Below are 20,779 nucleotides of genomic sequence, written 5' to 3'. Positions count from 1 at the left end.
TAAACATACGCATGCGCAGTGGTGTCAATAGTGTGAAGATGGCGACCCGCATGAGAAGGGCAACCCATACGGATAGTTTTGCTGTTAAATATCGGGAAATGGAATAAGGTGATATTTTAGTTATGGCGGAACGTAGAAGGATTATACCAGCTTCGGTTGGACCACTTTTTAAGGATCTGAGAGAGAACATAACTAAGCCTGCACTGCGACTTGTGCTCGACCTGGGAGAAACAACAGAAGAGCTATGTTCAGAATTTGCCTACCCTGTCCTGGTTAAAAATGCTGTGGTACGTACGCAAATCTCACAACCCTCTATCACCTTTTACTATTCCTATGTCATGAATTCCGCAGAACAAAATCTGTTCTAAACGTTCTTGCTACTTTTCTTCAAATTTTACTGTATTTTCACACTTTTTCCACACTTTTAACAAGCTCATACTATCCGATATGAATTATACTATTCCGTATGTGACAAGACATGTGAAAACCGGCTTGGGATATGTCTGTAAAATGGTGAGGTCTTTTGTTGTGTTCTTGCAATGCCTCAATCTAAAACGTGAACCTTTACTACATGGTTTTGTGTAGCTCAGAATAAACGGGAATGAAAGACAATTATCCAAGAACTAGCCGCCATCTTTTCCTATGGCTTTGCCAACCCGAAAACTAGACGAAGGGCGGGGCGAAATAACATGAAATGAACTTGAAAACTCGACACAAATAAAGATTGACAAATGATATGATTTTACTGAATTACGAGGTGCGCACCGCTCGTATCTTCGGACCACGGCGCATTGTAGATTTTATACGTTTTGTACTAAATGGGTAAGAGATGTATAAATGATATTAAATTTTTGACTTTGACAAGGTTTTGTATGTTTGAATAAATCAAGTAAATGTCACGTAGAGATGTGCTGGAAATTTGATTGGTGAGTGAGTTGTGGATGCTGCAGCTCTGTTGAGGGTCAAATAGAGTGCATGCCTTGCCTGTGCTGGAAAAAGATCGTGGGACGTGTGTGCTAGTGTTATATTGATGATGTGTTCGATTATAGTATATTTCTGTTGCACATCGTGTTGAAAGAAGAAATTTCTGTGCAAAATTATTTTGATAGAATGAAGAGAATCTCTTGTGGAGCGTGCATATCATTAACGAGCTGATTTGCATGAAGTCACAGACGGTGTCCGTGTGTGTATTCTGTGTGTATGCGTTGTGTGCATGTGGTTGGTGTGTGTATAGTTGGGTTAGTGTTGGTGAATGAATTGGACTTCGGAGGGGTAGTTGAGCGGGGCTTTGCCCATCGGGGTGTTTCGTTGTGGATGTCGAGCGGGAAATGGTGTTTGTGGAGTTGGGTTCGTTCGGGGATAATAAAGAGGAACTGGTTTCGTAGGATCGGGTTTATTTTTCGATGCGGTAATGAGCGGTGTGTATTTATTGACGGATTGATTGAATGGGAAATGTTTCGCATCGTTCGCGCGTGTGTGGGCGCTGGGTCCGCGGGGGTCAGGTTCGGTCATGCAAAGCGTTCTGTCGCGGTGCAGTGGCAGTGCGCTGAAAACTTGAATGAAGGATCGTTCGGTCCATGTTTTGGTGTGTTTCTGGGTTTTTAAACTCGCTTTTACTTTGAAAACGTTGCTCTTTATTTAGATAGAAAGAAGCTGTTTGTAGATAAATATGACCTGGTTGCGAAAGTAGAAGCGAATAAAGAATGAATGGGTGATACTGATCTGACTTTGGATTTACTTGGATCTATCGTACCGAACTAACAAAACCTGATTCATTTTTGTTATTCTTCTAAATTGATGAAGGGAAACTAAACATCTTTTTCTTTCCAATCCAATATTTAAGAAGTTAAAAGGTAATTGAAAATTGGCTTGAACCATCATTATCTATATTTTTTGGTGTAGACCTCTACATGTATTTATTCTTAATTTAAGAGTTTTGAACTTGAAGTCTTGAAGATATCAATGATTTGACAAATGGGTGAAAATGTTATCTAATAAAAGTTTTGTATTATTATGACGTCTTTGAAAGAGAGTTTGCATACATTTGTAATTGTTTTACTCCTAAATTGACCTACAGTACTTGTATCTATGGCCCGAATTCACAAAGCAGGTTTGAGCTCAGACCAAGGTTTGACCTCAAACCTTTTGTTTCGCCAAACCTCCTTTTATTTACAAACCTGGTTTGTAATAACAAGGGAGTTTGGCGAAACAAAAGGAGGTTGAGGTCAACTTGGTCTGAGCTCAAACCTTGCTTTGTGAATTCGGGCCTATGTGTTTGTAGATTGCAATATTCTATTATATTTTCATACTTCTTGCAACCAGATACCTTTACAAAGTCTCTCGATATCCATAATTCATCAAGCTAGTACACCCCTGTGATATTTATCATGTGAATTAACTTTCATTCCATTTTTAACATCAAGAAGCAAAAAAAAAAAAAAAAATCAATATGTGAATGAATACACGTATGTGTATTGTTCTTTGATACAATTTATTATTATTTTCTTTGTCCAATGATAGTAATTATTCTTCTTCTTATTATTATTATATTATTATTATTATTATTATTTTAATCATTACTTCATATAGTCTAGGCATTAATCTATTATTATAATTATCATTTATCATCATCACCATCATTGTATTATTATTTTAATTTTTGGTCCAATGATAGTGATTAATATTCTTCTTCTTCATCTTATTAATATTATTAGAAATATTGTAATAATAAATATTCTTCTTCTTCTTCATCTTATTAATATTATTAGTATATTGTAATCATTAATTTATATAGATATTAATATTAATATTATAATTATTATCATTATCATCATCACCATAATTGTATCATTATTTTTAATTCTTGGAATACTGCATATGATAACGAGTTAACAAGTACATGTACTTGTCAATGCATAATATATTTCACTTTATAACTATTTATTTTGATCTACAGGGAGAAGAAGCTCAAGAGTCCAAGATCTTCAATGATATTATGAAGAGGATTTGCAAGGATTAGAAGCCATAGCAAAGAAATTTGAAGAAAAGTATAATGTGAGTATCATGATTTATCTCCATTTACATCGCACTGAGGAAGAAAAAAATAGATGTTCCGATTTTTAAAATTTTTAAATATGGTTATTTTTAATAAAAAAATTAAGGGATTAATAAGTGTATCATACTATCATTCATAACATGATAATCATATTAATGTTCCTGTATACATGTTTTCTGTTTATAGAAAACATGTTTTTGTTAATTTGTTTTCAAGAATTTTCATGGAATGCCTTTGAAAAAAGGAGTTTTTTTTTTCATGCTTTTTTTTTTAATTAATGGGAAAAAAAGATTAAATGTGACCCATTAAGAAATTGAGTGATTAAATTTTTCTGAAGATTCCAATCCAAGATTATTCTTGTTTACATGTCTTATATTTGATTGTCTTCCAACATATTTATATTTCTTGCATTATATTTCAATCAAAGCCTTTTTTAAGCCCTATGGCCATGTACTGGGTCTGTATCTGGAGTTTTATTTTATGTGGTAGATCTGTCAGGTAGAATTGAAAGTCTGATTGAAAACAGCGAATTTATTCAGCTGTAATAATTGTAGGCGCAGCAGGAAGAACTTTCATACAGTCGTTGTCATATAAATTTAACCATAAAAGGAATATTGGCACTGCCACAACAAATCATAGAGAATATCAGAGTTGATGAAATTAATACTTGAGATTTATTAATAGTTGGGCAAGCCATCTATCTCTCAGCTTTCACACAACTTACAAGCTACGTACACTGTACATACATGTACATGTATAAAGTGTCACACATGAATTATTCATGAGGAAACTGATGCAATTACTTCATTCAAGTGATCCTTCACGCTCTGACAACCAAGATGCATGGATATGTTGCACAGGTTTAGCACTTGTACACCTACAATGTACATGTACACGTAGGCCTACACAGTATCTGTATTACTATGCACTGTATGCTGCAGTATAAGCAGTTATTTTTTCGCTGGGTTTTTATTTTCGTGAATTTTGTGAATCACTCATTGATCGCTAATCTAACAATAAGCAAAACTATTTCCAGCGAGTAATTTTGCAAGTTAGAATCACAAAAGTAAGCCTCGTTGCAAATCACACACCACGTCTTTACTCTAGATATAGCACAAGCAGTCACCAGGTCATGCAGCAGTCCGAGACCACACAGATCATAGTGGGGCACTTCAATAGATTATTTTCATTTATTACTCCTGAAATAGTTCTTATATTATAATGACTGTGATACTTAGTACCGGTAGTGAGTTCTTGATCCACGGAAAGGGAATGATGATTATGGAAAAGTAGTGGTTGTGTCTTTACGCTGATTTGTTCTTGAGCCCTTGATCATCGATAATATATTTACGTGTAAATATTGGCTTTACAGTAATGTGTACATTAATTTAATCCCACAATATTATCTTCTGGTAGACCTACTTGTATACTTTGTATTGTACGTATACACTGTACATGTAGGCTTTCAAGTTTTAAGTGTCAAATAAGGGCTGCCAGTAGTACGCAGTACTGGTACAGTACATGGAAACTGATTAACTGAGCTTGCTCAAAATTATGACTAATTTACCTACTATAAATTCATTGGATTCGGAAGTTCAGTCCATTTTCAGAAACTCGTAAACCACATTTGTTATTTATATATTTACAGATTTATAGAATTGTGTTCATACATACACTGTACATAAAGATTGTTGTTCTTGAAAATTGAACTCATCATGCAAAACAAAGAGGGTTATTCGTTCATGACATGTATGTCTCTCCTTCCTACATAAGCACAGTATTCTTGTGTATGTTACTGTGTTTAAATATTTTTACATTTTCTTTAAATTACATGAGCAAGTTTTTGAGCAAGGTGTTGAAATGTTTAGTTTTGATTCAATTCCCTTTTTTATTTTATAGAAACCTGGTAAGAAGGGAAAGAAGAAGAAGATGATTTTAGAGGATCTGATAGACGCTGGAATGGGTTATGATGTAGATGATCCGTTTGTGGATAACTCAGAATGTGTAAGTATATATTAACATGTAGACGTAGATACTTGCGAACCCTTCCAAATAATCTGATTTTCTGGATTTTTAGGACCTGAAAATTCTGAATATATTCTGACTTTTCATTTTTTTTTTTTTTGGTGTGTGTGCTAATGTAAAGCCGAATTAAGCTTGTTTTATCATCTGCCATGATTTTAGAGTTCACATATTGAATGGCTGCATGATCGAGCAACGAATTTGTATGCGCTTTTTGGTACAGATTTACCGCGTATTGCCAGTAACACTGCTGCTGCAAGTGCAATTTCTTATTTTTAAAGGCATACCGTGCTAAAAATTCCTACTTCTTTTTTTCAAATGTTGGCAGGTATGGACATAGCCAGTGGGATTAATCTTTACCTTTGTATAAAACTGTACTTGAATGTAAATAAACTTGATGTACATGTAACTGTGCAACAGAATAGAAGCATCTGAAATGTACTTCATGAAATTGTCTGTATTTTGTATAATGACTATATGTTATTGATTATTAAATAAATATGCTGTTGGCATCTGTTATTTGTATTCAAATACGTACATGTATTGGTGGGAATTGGAATTCTGCACATTTTGAAGATTATGATTGTTGATTATTTTTCTTCTTAGTTCAAAGTTAAAATACATGTAGTATTTGTTGGTGATAACTTGATACACAGTACATGTACATGTGAACACTCATGATACACTTTATCAAAATTAATTTCCTGAAAGGGCAAATGCCTTGAGAATAAGTTGAGATAGAGTGTTTGATACATGCAACAATTTTAATTAAAACTATAAGTAGTGCTACAGTAAAACATAAAGAACTTCAAGTTCAATTTTATGTAATTTCAAATTTCAATTAAAGCATGATGACACGTGTATACACCTAATGTACAAACCAGAAATACAAAATGTAATGCTACTTGTATGTTTGAAGTATGAGTTGATATAAGTGGTATTTATATAACAGTTCTTGTTGTCTCTTATTTTTAGTATGATGAATTAGTCCCTGCCAGTCTTACAACACAGTTTGGAGGTTTTTACATCAATTCTGGTCAGCTGAAATTCAAGGAAATCTCAGATTCTGAAGATGGTGATTTCCAAAAACCTAAGACACCAAAGGTAAGAAACAATTATATAAAGGAGAGGGTTTCATTCATGATTGTGTATTGTAAGGTCTGTCTGTATTCTCCCAATTCAGTTATAGGCTAGCTACCAGACCCTGGGTCTAAGGTAATGTTTAACAAAAGAAAAACTCCCATACTAAGCCATACATTTGTACTAAAAACATTATACTACATGTACTGAAGGGAGATTTTTAATTCAATGGATGTATTTTGTCTTTGTCCTGATTTATTGAACTTTGCAGAATGCTCCATTTGTAAAAAAAATTGTAATTGATTTATTTTAATCCATCAATAATGATTGTTTTACCACAGAAAAGAAGAGGTTTAAGATGGAGAATGGAGACGGAAAGAGAGAGAAGAAAATGAAGAGGAAGCTATCAAGTGAAAGTGGGAGTGGAGATCACATCTCAAAGAAAACCAAGAAACAACTAAAGAAAAAGTTCAGGTAATTTCAAGTTCTTTCATTTGTTACTAGCAAATGCTGTACCATACATGTATGTTTAATTTAATTATAATGAATTTTTTACCATTAAAATCATCATATCAAAGTATTTTCTTCATTATTTTGGTTCCTTGAGGCTTTTGTAGCATAATTTAAATTTTCAGTTTCAATTAGATGTAAAGGGATTGACTAATGAAGACTATTAAAGGTAGAAGAGGCAAAAATAACACAACTTGTAAGTATAAGAATACAAACAATAAGATATGTAAAGAAAAGGCCCTAACATTTTACCCATGTGTATGACAGTGACGTAACATTTGTGATGGATTTTTCTGAATTTAGGGAAGATAAGAAAAAGAAGAAGAAGGGACCGAGGGTGATTCGCACCCAAACCGTAGCTGAGCTACTCAAGCGTAGCACCGGTTCACCGCAAAGTCATCCAGCTACCTCAACCTTCAATGGAACACCTTCCACTTCAAATGCTGCAACATCCAAAGCCTCTTCCTCAAACTCCACCCCTCAGGGGATGGTATCATCGTCGGGCGGGGCCCAGGCGGGCGGGGTGGACATGTCATTGGATCTTGGTATCTCAGTAAATGATCTTGATAAAGAAACGATGGACATGGTTGACTTTGTGAATGGGACTGAGGGTATGATGAGCGGGGTTGGTTCTACCGGGGGCGTGGCTGCAGGGAGTGGTGGTGATCAGGATAGCGATGTCAATGTATCACCTTCAGCTCCAGGTACAGGGGGTGAGGAGATGGGGTCAAAAGAGATGGTCAACTTACCACTAGAACTGCCGCTACAACTTGTAGACAACATTCAGAAGATAAAAGAGGTAATTTCTTATTTCTTGATAAAATTCAATTAGATTTCTATGTCTGTTTCAGACATTAAACTCTAGTGGTAAGAAGTAATTCCTATTCATTATACTTTAAAGCCCCACTGCACTACTTATATATGTAGCTACCAATGCCTTATCGGTGCCTGTTGGTCCCCCAAGATCTTCTTTTCTTATGTTAATTAAGAGCTGATGTGATGAGATAACCACCTGTCAGTGACCTTGCAGGTCTAATCCCTCCTGGCCAAACTAGTACAGATGGGCTTTAAAAATGTTTAGTATTACTTTTTAACAGAATGTTGAATAACATATGGGTACTTTATTTATTGATGGCTCTTCCTGTTCACTGCAAGACATCTCATTATCATATAATGACATAAGAACCAAACATGCTCTATTTCCTTAATCAAGTGACCATGACTTATTGGTCAGTTCCACTTATATAAATGCCAATAGTCAGAATGTGGAGTAGCAAATATCAGTAATATCTTGTATTTCAAAATCTTGTTCTTTCTTCCTTGCCTTCTCTACAGGCTGCCAGAAAGTCAGTAGAGGGAAAGACTAAATTCTTCAATTCCTATGTCAATGGTCTGTTACTCAAGTAAGTTTGGACCAAAAAAAAAATTAAATCCAATGATGATATTCTGTAGTGTACCAAGATGCATATGTGTTTGAGTTAATCCCCATTAGAAGAGCTGCGGAACTGTTTCAATGAACCATTAATTGTATCATAACTTTGTGACATATTTTACTACAAGGAGTGTGAGGGAAAATTTAGACATGTTATGAAAACTGACTATATATACATAAAGCTGAAAATGCATGAGTAATTTAACGAGTTCCCAACCCAACACGACATCCCTTTAGGAATTTAGATGAACAACACAGATGTTATTAATGTTCCCCCACCATCATTCAACTGAAAATCAAAGGGCAGAAGATTTGTGGGGAAATATGTAACATGGAAGCATTATTTTTCAATGTAGATTTAAACTATGTTTATAGGACATATGACTCAAGCTGTTTCAATGTCTTTGATAGCCGTCAAGTATTTTCATTTCTAATATTCTTTGGCAAGATATTAACCTGCACTTACTACTCTCCACCCAGGTGTCAAATGGGTACCCGGTAGGATGCGATCGTCATTGTTGGTCAAACAGTTTTTGAACGTCAAGTAACGCCTGGCTGGAATACTCCCCAGGGAATGGAGATTGTGCACACATTGTGTGCGGGCAAGCACTGGATCTAATGACCGGGGTATTGGTATATCTGTAAAGCGCATAGAGACATTGTAGATGTATGAAGGGTTATATAAAAGCGGAATATTATTATTTTCATTTCTCAGGATTGAACATGGTACTCGTTTGGTGAACTGCAGCAAGAGATCAGCTGTCTATTCACATCTTGCTTGCCATCTACCCTGCACTAAAGTCACTCTTCAGAAGAGAGCTAAGAAACTTCAGCTAGGTATTCAAGACAATCATCTTAAAGAACCTCTTCAAAGACTTCGCGAAGGTTAGTCTCAGTGGTAGTGATACGGTTTTATAGAAAACAGCTCTGCTGTACATCAATTTGTCACCATGTCAAGCTCCTAGATTGAATTTGTAACACTTGTTCAGTGATGGAAATTCTGCTGCTAAATGCAATATGATCTTGTTATGTCAGTGTTATTTAGTAACAAGTTTTATGTTTGACACTATTTCATCATGACGATCATTGTCTAAGAGTAACTTGATATGACTATTTTTAAGAACGAAACAATCAGCACTTTGCAAATGTTATTATCCTCGCACATGCAATAATGGCTTCTCCCTCTCACTCTCACTCTCTCTCTTTCTCTCTCTCTCCCTCTGTAACTTGTTGTTTGGAATATGTTAATCATGGCATCGTTTCAAGAAGCTGTTTTTAGTACAAGTTTACTTGCATCCCTTTGAAATGCATGTTAATTATATATATAATAATTTCAATGTCGATAAACTTGTACAAAAATGTACTTCAAACAGTTTCGTGAAACGTCGACCTGAACTTTAAGAACTGTGGTTCTTCAAGAAACTTGCCCCTTTTCCTCATGCACAATTTTTTTGATATAATGCCTCTAGAATTTAAAAGATCATTTGATGCAATTTCAGCAATAACAATTTTTACCATATTTGAGCTCTGATCACATGTATGATTCTACTATTTCAGGTATTGCTCAAGTGATGCCAGATCAAGAGATGCGATTTAAAACCGAATGTGAAGAAGTCTCTCTCAAGATGTGAGTAAAATAGAAATCCTTTAAGGAAAAGGTTACTTTGACAAATGCTAAATTGCTTTTTCTGAATGTTTTAGAAACTGAAATGTTTGTGCACATGGAATTTATCATTCAGATATATCCAGCATTTGATCAAGAATTTAAGCAGTTATGTCTAGTTCTTGATTTGAAGTTGAATCTGAATATTTGAATTTATTATAAAATCATCTGTCATACAACAGAAATACTTTTTCCATTGGTTGAACAATAAACAGCAGAACTATACATAACAAAGAAGTGTACAAGGACAAATATACATTGTGTGATCACAAAACGGAAGTCTATACAAAATAAGTTTTAAGGAAGTAAGAAAAACCAATGTGTATCACAACATAGTACAGGAAAAGGAAATTAACATCAGCCAGATCTGTTAAAAGTAAAACAGCCATTCAAAGGGTGCATTAGATCGTTCCTGATAGCAAGTGTCTTCTGGATCATGCACCAATCACGCGTTGCACATTTTTTTCTTGATTGTTCAAGCTTCCTTTTGTCATCCTGTGACAGATTACCATACACACACTAAAAAGCAAATACTTTAGATAACAGATTTGTACAATAGATTCAAATGTGTATTGCCTACATGGAACTTTTTCATTTTCCTGATGTATATAGATTTGAAAATGAACGTCTGTTAGGAATAAGGAAAAATTAAATTTGAATGCGAATGCACTTTGAATTTGGAGTAAATAAAATGCCCTTGATGCTGTTTTGAAAATCAAAGATGATATTGATGGTAAATTTTGATATTATAGTGAGTCTCGGTGAGAAAAATGGAATGTTTTCTCAAGTATGAGTTGTTATCGCATGTATGTTGAGTGTGAACCTTTATCTAATCTAGTTCTTTATCTTTTGTTGTAAAAGGGATCTTGGGCCGACACATGATGCAGAAGGAAAGTTAATAGAACTCAAACCACCTAAGAAGAAGTTCCTCTGGGATATCAGGTTGAGGTATGTAATATTCATGTCTTGAATAGAAGGAATAAAACATAGAGAAAGAATAAAAGAAGTCAATTATTCTCTTGCATTATATCTACCTAGTAAGACCAGCACCACCCCCCCCCCCCCCACAATAATATTAGTGCCCTCTCCACCCTTAGATCTATGCCATGCAATTGAATGCTGATATATATATATATATATATATATATAAATGTTTCATGTTATATTTTGATGCAGTGGGAAGTGCCATAAATGAAGATGCTCTGTAGCATTTCAAAAATTGTACTCTTGATCAGCCCCCCCCCCCCCTTTTTTTTTATTTGTTAAATTTCTTACCTTCACTCTTTATTTGCTATAGATCAGACCATGAGACTGCCACATTTACATTTATATTTACCCTAACCTTAACCCTAACCCTAACCCTAAAACCTCCACATTTGAAATACATATGTACATTGTACATTTGACAAAAGTTGAGTGACAGACTCCTTTCTGGTTGTTGTTTGACCAAACTTAAAGGTAATACAAAGTTTTGGTATGGGGTCATGAAGTTGGTTCAAATGAACATATTGGAAGCATATGCGATCCTACAATGTTCAGTGATCGTTGTCGCGGTTGAAGTCGAGTCTAAAATTATGAATTGGTAATTAATAAACTCTTTATGTGGTATAGCTCCCTCTCAAGGTCAGGATATCAATTAAGCTATAAAACAATGTTTCTTGACTAAAATCGACCGATTAGCTATTCCCGTTTGGAAAGTATATATCACAACTAAATATTCTGAGATTTTCATGGTCGCAGCTACCATTGTACGGCATTTGAAATTTATCAACATTTACCGGGAGCACCGGTAAATTTTTATATTCAATTTTTCTCGAAAGCAGAAGTGTTTTAGGGGCTAATTTTTCTAGTGCTGATAATACATCCACAGGGGCATCCAAATATATCAAAATTGTCAAGAATCACTGTCCACCCAATTTTCAATAGTTACCAAAACTTTGTATTACCTTTAAGCCTTTGAAAAGTTCAATGAAGTGCAGATCTCTGCTGTTATGAAGTGCACCGCCTTGGTCATCCTCTTGCCCTAACACACTCCCCTACCCTAACATACTCTCCTCCTAATATCCCATCCATGTTATGTTATATTTTTTGATACAGAGCTCTGCTGTGTGAAGTAGTCAAGGTGAAGGTGAAGACGTTTGAGATCAGTAAAACCTGAACCCAGTCTGCTGAGGAATACCTTAAGGCTAATATCCCATCCATGTTATGTTTCTTGATACAGAGCTCTGCTGTGTGAAGTAGTCAAGGTGAAGGTGAAGACGTTTGAGATCAGTAAAACCCGAACCCAGTCTGCGGAGGAATACCTCAAGGCTTTCCTGGATACAGACGTCAAGAACCTATGGCCCAAGGATTGGATACAAACAAGGTCAGACGCAGTCAAATTAAAGATAAACTTGAGTTCTGGTAAAAAAAAAAAAATGAATTCTCACATAATCAAACGAAACTTACACTGAATCAAGATTACAAATAAATGTCATTTGCCAAACAATTTTGGTAGAAAATGTATACTGGCTGAGTAATGAGCATAGAAAGATAAGGAAATCAAGGTAGGTAACCCTGAAACCATTTGTGTAGTCCCATATACATCTTTCTGTGTACAGTGCTTGTTACTTTACCAAGACTGGGCCAAATTTATTATGATTTTGATGACTCCGGAACCTTGCAGTACACACCAATACTGACATGCTACATGATCAACTTTTTCTGATCCATTCCACACCTTTTCTTCACAATGCAATCGCATGACCAGAACTCACATTTATCTTTAAGTAAATTAATTCAATCATATCTATGTACTTGATACTCGACTAAAGGATGACTTTGTTTTTATTGCTTTATTACATGTCAGTGATATGCAATCTAATCAGCTTCCTCTTATAAAAGCACAAAGATGCTGTAGTCAATTCTAATGATAATCTTCTTTTCTTTGCAGAAATCTTTACAAGGAGAGCAGAGGAGTCCATGACCATGTGACATACTCTGTAGGCAAGCAGCGCAAGGCTACACCTGGACCTCCCAGGAAACTGCTCCTAACGACTGTCAAGAAAACCATTGGTGGTGACGACATTGAAGGGTCAAGTATCGCCCCCCATGGTTCATCAGAGACTCAAGAGTTTGAACCATCTAGCTCACAGATCAACGAGATGATGGGTAGTCCAGTCACAACCAAGCATGGAGATGATGTCCTCCAGTGTGTGTCTTTGGTTGATTATACCGGTAGTGGAGAGGACTCTATGGATGCAGTCATCTCAAGCTCTCAGCTGAAAGGCACAGAGTATGCAACGGCTTCATCAGATAGCAATCAAGAAGCACCGGTTGCTCCAGGGCAGAGTGTTCCTGTTTCTAGTACATCACCCTTGCCTAATCTGGATCCTAGCTTCCTGGTAGACCAGATGCTAAACCAACAATTAGTGACAAACTCTCAAGATGTAAGACCAGGAGTAGGTGGTTCAGTATCAAATGTAAGAACTGTAGATATGAATGTCAGAGTTCAAGGAACTAAGAAAGCTTCAATGATGCCAGAGACTGCTAAACTAGCCGCAATGTCTACAGGGGAAATGCTTCCAAAACAGGCAGGTGTAGACTCGTTGTCCAGTCAGCAATCTTACTCTGCCAAGTTATCTGCCATCAGTAATATACACAACATGAAAACAATGCATAAACAAGAGCCTGGTGTGCAGGCTAAGGATGTGACATCATCTAGTATGATGGGTAAAGGGAGACATACTGTGAGCAGTGTATCCAAGTCTGGTCAGCCAGTGATTAGACTTATGAGAGACTCTAAGATTGAGATGATGTCAACTCAGTCCAACATCCGAATCCAAGTTCAAGGAACACAGCAGCAGAAAGGACAAGCATCGGTACCTAAAACACAGACTGTCCTTGGAGGGGTACATACGATGCCTTACACACAACCAACAAGCAATACTTCATTACAGGGTAGATCATCAAGTGTGAAGACTCAAAGATTAGGTGGGGGCATGGATCCACTACCTCAGATGTCCTCTCAGGTTGCCCCCGGCAACGGTAACATCCGTCTATCTCCATCATCACAATCTACCTCTCGTCGGTCAAGCTACGTCTCGCCAACCAACCCCCAGCAACGAGCTGGTACTGCCCACAGCCCAGGATCAGCATTCTCCACTCCCTCTCAACACAGCCATCATATGAAAGCCCAAGCATCGCCATCAATACCCCAGCAGACATCACCATCAGGGTTAGGAGCCTACTCCTCAACAACCCCACGCCAGTACACATCACCACACAAGCAATACAGCCCTGGTCATACCTCACCTATCGCTGCTGCATACTCTACCACCTCTCCCTCTTCCTATCAATCCATAGCAGGTGCTGGTGGGTACCAACAAATGCCTCTGGGTGAGATGACAGCCAGACAGCAGCAGCAGAGCTCAGGTGGAGCTAGCTATACTAACACCTACCCCATGGCACCAAGCTCTACCCAGGGTGGGGTACCTCTGAGCCCTGTAGGGGATGCTGTTATCACAGGTCCTGATCCACGGACGTACTACCATCAGTCCCCCACAGGTAAGCATCATAGCACACTCTAATAATACCAATAGACTAACTCGTAAATATCAATAATATGTTCTACATAAAATGACTTGATTTATTGAGTGCTCCGTAGCTTCTATGAAGCCAATATTGGTTTACATTTTTTCTAAATCCAGGCATGTACGATAACTAGACTTGTACATTGTAACAGACTTCCATAAGGGATACTTTGTAAAGAAAAAGAGGAGGGTGATAGACATTCCAACATACAACCTCGCTAATTATTTATATAAATAGATCAGAAGAGAAATAGCAGTCAACTCTGCTCATCTTGGTTTATCCTGAAGTATGTAATAAGATGAAAGAGGATAAACCTAAGGATTGGGTCACTTAAATAAGCAAGACCAATGCTAAGCTTGTAGTAACACTGCAGCACATTGTAATTTTCTCTTCTCTCTAATGCCTTTGCCTCTTCCCCTTATCCCTGCCCCCCTCTCTTATCAGGAGGTGGGTTATTACCCCCTCATCATCCCACTCTACCCCCCTCCTCTCATCCTATTCCCCCTGAAGCGCTAGATTTGCTGTGTGCCCACCAGGCATTTGCAGGTAACTTAGCATGTATGTCCAGATGGTCCTCTTGTATATCTCCTTAGCCACTTAGCATGTATGTCCGGATGGTCCTCTCGTATATCTCCTTAGCCTTGCATGACTGTAGACTTTGCATGGGAAGATATCACTATGAATATGACGGACAAAGAAAGCGGACAAAATATACAGTTCCTCAGGTAGATAAAGGAACATCCCTTCACTGCTATTATGTAAAAATGTGTAGAACAGGTGTCACATGCATGTTCACCTTTTTACATAATAGCAGTGAAGGGATGTTCTTTTGTCTACCTGAGGAACTGTATGTTTTGTCCGCTTTCTTTGTCCGTCATGTTCATAGTGTATAGACCCCTCATCTATATACACTACAGGTTGCTCTTAAATTGGACTCTAGATTTACATGTACACAGGCCAATATGTCACTCATTTATACCAATGTAGTTCCTTAGACATCACTCTAGACTTTGCCTGGGAAGATAGAGAACTTATTCATTCACATGTAGTTCATTGGTATCTTTAAGCATGTCTGTAGATTTGCATGGAAAGGTCGCCACTCATTTTTGTTCTCATGTCATATCATGTCATTTCATTTCCATATATATCATTCAAACATTGTTTCAAATGTAATTTATCCATATTGAATATCTCATATGTAGTTTAGTCTTGTTAGAGAATCTTTATGAAATACAGTGCATGGATTGTATGTTCATTTTTTTTACGCCTCTCCATGATATCTGTATTATTTTCAGCAAATTGTTTGTGTTTTTCAAGTGAAAATCTTTCCACCCATATATAATTTGTCCATAATTATCATTTGTCATGAATTTTCTTTGGGTGACTACTTTAAGCTCATTCAGTTATGATGCCAGAGATGAGAGAGACAACTGTAGATACAATGCATGTGTATTGCTTGGGCTGGATTCAAAGGGCAAAACATTGAATGTCAAGAGGACCAAGCACTCCTGCATAGTACCAACACAATGGCTTTCTACCTACATGTATCTGTAGAGTGGATGGTCTTTTTATGAGAATACTGTACCTTTACCTGTCCAGTGGTAAAATCTTTTTTTTAAACCTAAAACTCACTATGAAAATGAAACTTCGTATATCTCCTTAGCCTTGCATGACTGTAGACTTTGCATGGGAAGATATCACTATGAATATGACGGACAAAGAAAGCGGACAAAATATACAGTTCCTCAGGTAGATAAAGGAACATCCCTTCACTGCTATTATGTAAAAATGTGTAGAACAGGTGTCACATGCATGTTCACCTTTTTACATAATAGCAGTGAAGGGATGTTCTTTTGTCTACCTGAGGAACTGTATGTTTTGTCCGCTTTCTTTGTCCGTCATGTTCATAGTGTATAGACCCCTCATCTATATACACTACAGGTTGCTCTTAAATTGGACTCTAGATTTACATGTACACAGGCCAATATGTCACTCATTTATACCAATGTAGTTCCTTAGACATCACTCTAGACTTTGCCTGGGAAGATAGAGAACTTATTCATTCACATGTAGTTCATTGGTATCTTTAAGCATGTCTGTAGATTTGCATGGAAAGGTCGCCACTCATTTTTGTTCTCATGTCATATCATGTCATTTCATTTCCATATATATCATTCAAACATTGTTTCAAATGTAATTTATCCATATTGAATATCTCATATGTAGTTTAGTCTTGTTAGAGAATCTTTATGAAATACAGTGCATGGATTGTATGTTCATTTTTTTACGCCTCTCCATGATATCTGTATTATTTTCAGCAAATTGTTTGTGTTTTTCAAGTGAAAATCTTTCCACCCATATATAATTTGTCCATAATTATCATTTGTCATGAATTTTCTTTGGGTGACTACTTTAAGCTCATTCAGTTATGATGCCAGAGATGAGAGAGACAACTGTAGATACAATGCATGTGTATTGCTTGGGCTGGATTCAAAGGGCAAAACATTGAATGTCAAGAGGACCAAGCACTCCTGCATAGTACCAACACAATGGCTTTCTACCTACATGTATCTGTAGAGTGGATGGTCTTTTTATGAGAATACTGTACCTTTACCTGTCCAGTGGTAAAATCTTTTTTTTTAAACCTAAAACTCACTATGAAAATGAAACTTCTTATTAAACATTTTTCATGTACATTTAATTTACATTCATCATATGTTTATCATTCTGTGGTATTCATCTTTTATGTGCCTTTCTATATTCTATTGATTTTGTTTCTTACATTGTTCCTTTACACAGATCCTAGGTATGTTGGCGACAATTCTTCCAGCCAACATCGAATTCACTGATTCTACCAGTCACCTACCACAAGGTCAAAGGTCAATCACATCACAAGGTCAGTGATATTTGTCTGAAGGACATCTGAAGGTCGTCCACCAACCTGTGACGTTTATCACAAGGTCAATGACATCTGAAGGACATGTGAAGGGCATCTGAAGATCACCAACATATAACTACAAAGCAATGTCACTGACAATACTAGGGGTCTTGTAAACTCTAAACTCTAAAATTTCGAAAGTATGCAACATCTTCCCAAAGATCAGCCATCAAATTGAGGTCCTGCAAAATTGTGAATATTTGCGTCGGTCTGATTATTGAAATATATTTGCCATCTCCTTGAAATCCTCAAAGTCGATGTCAAAGTCAAGTTCATAGACATGCTCACGGTTGATCTTGGATATCTTTCTCTTCTGAGCATCACAAGAGACTTTCTAAGTCAATTACTACTGGTCCTGCAAATATCATCGCTTCAGTCCTTCACCCTGCCTGAGGGAATGATGCGGTCAAAATGGAGAGAACAAGGTCATTATCAATCTTCCAGTAAATCTTCAGATCTCATCTCCCATCTGGATCAACTCTTCATGTCATAAACAAGTCATGTGATAAACAAGTCATGAGATAATACAAGTCATGTGATAATACAAGTCATGTGATAATACAAGTCATGTGATGAACAAGTTGTGTGATATAGAAGTCTGTATTTTCTATGTGTACATTTCAACTGTTTTCCTACAATCAGCATTAGTCCAGAGAATACCTTTCAGCAGTCTTTGAAGGGATTTTAAACTTCCTTATAGTCTTCTGATAGAAGTTACAGCATTGGATAGAAGCTGTAACTTTTGTTACTAGTGTTTTTATGTGTCTCAGTAAGATTCGAACAACAAATAAAGTGATAAATAAAAAATGCACCACATCATTATCTTGTATATCCTTCTATTTCATTGTTATCACAGTCACACTTCTAAACCAACTCCAAACTAATTGAAAACTTACACAATTTGTGGTAATGTTTGGTCTATTGTCAATGTAATGTATGTCAAACTGGTATGACTGAGGTATGACCTTTGTGTAATACGAGGTTTGTTTCACTTCAAATGTGTATGATATTTTTCATGTGTATTGAAAACTAGATGAACCATACAACAGAATTTCCTTTAACAGGTCTTTTGCAAGACATTGTATATGTGGATTCTGTAAGAGATGGGAGGTTGAAGTTCAAGTTCAAGTTCACTTTATTCGATACTAGGGACTTTTAGATTCTGCACAACAACAACGTAGACTGCCCTTTTAAGGCAATGTGACGTCCTTTTAAGGTACTGGCAGTGACGTCACATTGCCTTAAAAGGGTAGTACACATTCTCGTCGTGCAGAATCTAAAAGTCCCTACTTTCATTAAAAACACATGCACTCTCTCCCATACACACATTTTTCTGTCTGATGAATATTAAGAATATACGTTATTGGACTATTGGTTCTGTAGAGAATTGGTCAGTATCTTGGTGTCTTATTAGTATTCAATCTATAGATCAATGTCTTATTCTTTTCTCTCATCCCATCTTCCATAGACATTACTCTGTATTTGTTATTCCTATATTTTATATATTTTTGTATCTTGTCTGTTCTCTTCCTTTTTAGTAAACTCTGACCAACAAGTTTGTTTTGAATGTTGATTGAGACTTTATAAAAAATTCATTTTCAAGAAGTGTAATTTGGTTCTAAAATTTTGATAATTGAACATTCTTTGTATTAACTCATAAAGTTCATATTCTGTTATAAAATAAGTGTGTAACCAAGTGTTATATCTGTGAGCTAGATTTCAGCCTTCAACTACTATTTCCAGTCTGCAATTCATTCATTACCTCGACTGTAGACTCTTAGAATCTCAACTTTTGATTAGAGATTTGAAATAAATAATGTGAAAGTGATAACCTCACTCATGAATCAGGGAATACTCATAATGCTGCATATGACCATGCAGGGAAGGCAGTATGTGGGACCAGTAGTAGTCCGCATCTGCACTTTAATATATGGGAATGTAAGTAGATGAAGCTAGAACAGTGTAGAAGTCTTGTGAGAACTGTCTAATCATATAAGCTGTAATGTTGTCTGTAGAGGTGTGACCTGTGACCTTTGACGTGTGGATATATGACCTTTGTATCTTTGTCACGCATAGAGTTTAATATGTACATTTATACTCGTGCACTAAGCCTTTCTTTGAATACTTAATGTGCATTTATACGAGACGAGAAATAACCTACATTGTAGTTAATACTTTGGTCAGACAGACAAACTGACTAAGACAAGATTAAGACCAGTTCTGAATGTCCGCTTGGCTGTTTGAAAATCTTGTAAGTGTGAAAGATATATAAAGACTAGTATTAATATATTGATGTCCCTTGTATTGAGGATAGTTGTCATTTAACAATCAATTTTCTTCCATATATACAACTTCAGAGCTATAGCTATAGCCTGCCAGTAAAGGAGTTATTTTGTTACAATGGTTGTATTTTCTTATGCACATATTAACATTTTGAGATCTAAAAGAGTGCTGTTCAGAACCCAGAAATATTCCTGATTTATGGCATGTATACCCTCATGTATGGTGTAATATACTTGTGGTGTCAAACATAGCATTATCGTGTTTGTGACTTTGTTGTGTTAGCAGCTTTTGTACATGGTGTTTTTTCCACCTGGGGGGCGTTTCACAAAACTTGTCATCAGTGACAAAATGACAGATTTTGTTATAAGCTACTGAAATCCTTGCTTCTGATTGGTTACCAGCAGACATGTCACTGATTTTTGTAATTTGTCATTGAAAAAAGGCTTTGTGAAACGGGTCCCTGGTCATGTTCAGAGGTTTGTTTCTCTATTGCTTGTCTGTGAGTATGAAATGAACACTTAGAAGTATGATTAATATCAAATTTGTATTACTATATCTTTTACTCCAGATTACATGTTGATTGAAAGAAATACTTGACAAAAATGAAATTATGAAATCATTGCATGATTTTAGTTATTTCCAACACAAGAAGGAATATACAGAAATACATGCATTTTTAAGCACTACTTAAGATATTTTCATAACCAATTATGCACTCTGAGTCTCACCAGTATTTTAGACAATCCTACAATCTACCAGCACAATTGTGATATTGTAATCCTGTAAATCTGAGTTCTGCTATATAGTGTATGCACATCCTAGTGTAAACAATAAGTTAAACCATTGAATTGGGGGGGGGGGGGGGGGTGCAGCCAATGAATTTCCAAAGAATCTTTTTTTTTCTTTCTTCTGGTAGATTCTCATGTCATCAATTTTATGTATATGCATAAGATATCTTTCAATTTCTACTCCATATATCTTTTTTTGAATTTTCTGTATCCTTATAGATATAGATTAAAGGTAAGAAGGAGAATGATTTGTATGAGATTATCTCTTTATGTCATAGAGTAAATTAATTATTCAAGCATGAGGTACAACATATTTTGTCATTACTGTATCTTTGATAAAGTGATAATGAATTTAAATTTTGTTTTCAATTCTACAATATTCTTGTTCTTGGATTGTTAATACATTATAAACCAGAAAGAATGCTGCATTTCAGTA

The 20,779-nt window shown here is 36.1% G+C and overlaps 1 protein-coding gene across 1 annotated transcript; it reads left to right on the top strand.

The window, feature by feature from the left end:
* On the top strand, positions 1–20,779 carry LOC579948 (ubinuclein-2). The gene is made up of 15 exons (XM_030981226.1): positions 1–287; positions 2,995–3,054; positions 4,955–5,059; positions 6,053–6,181; positions 6,267–6,285; positions 6,499–6,631; positions 6,971–7,466; positions 8,003–8,070; positions 8,815–8,984; positions 9,657–9,726; positions 10,624–10,710; positions 11,984–12,127; positions 12,695–14,307; positions 14,779–14,880; positions 17,134–20,779. The coding sequence occupies exons 1-15, from the start codon at positions 123–125 to the stop codon at positions 17,181–17,183; spliced, it is 3,411 nt and encodes a 1,136-aa protein (XP_030837086.1). The 5' UTR covers positions 1–122; the 3' UTR covers positions 17,184–20,779.

This window comes from Strongylocentrotus purpuratus, unplaced genomic scaffold (assembly GCF_000002235.5).
Source record: "Strongylocentrotus purpuratus isolate Spur 01 unplaced genomic scaffold, Spur_5.0 spur5_scaffold_11, whole genome shotgun sequence".
Classification (NCBI taxonomy): Eukaryota; Metazoa; Echinodermata; class Echinoidea; order Camarodonta; family Strongylocentrotidae; genus Strongylocentrotus; species Strongylocentrotus purpuratus.
This window is presented reverse-complemented; position numbering and strand designations above follow the sequence as displayed.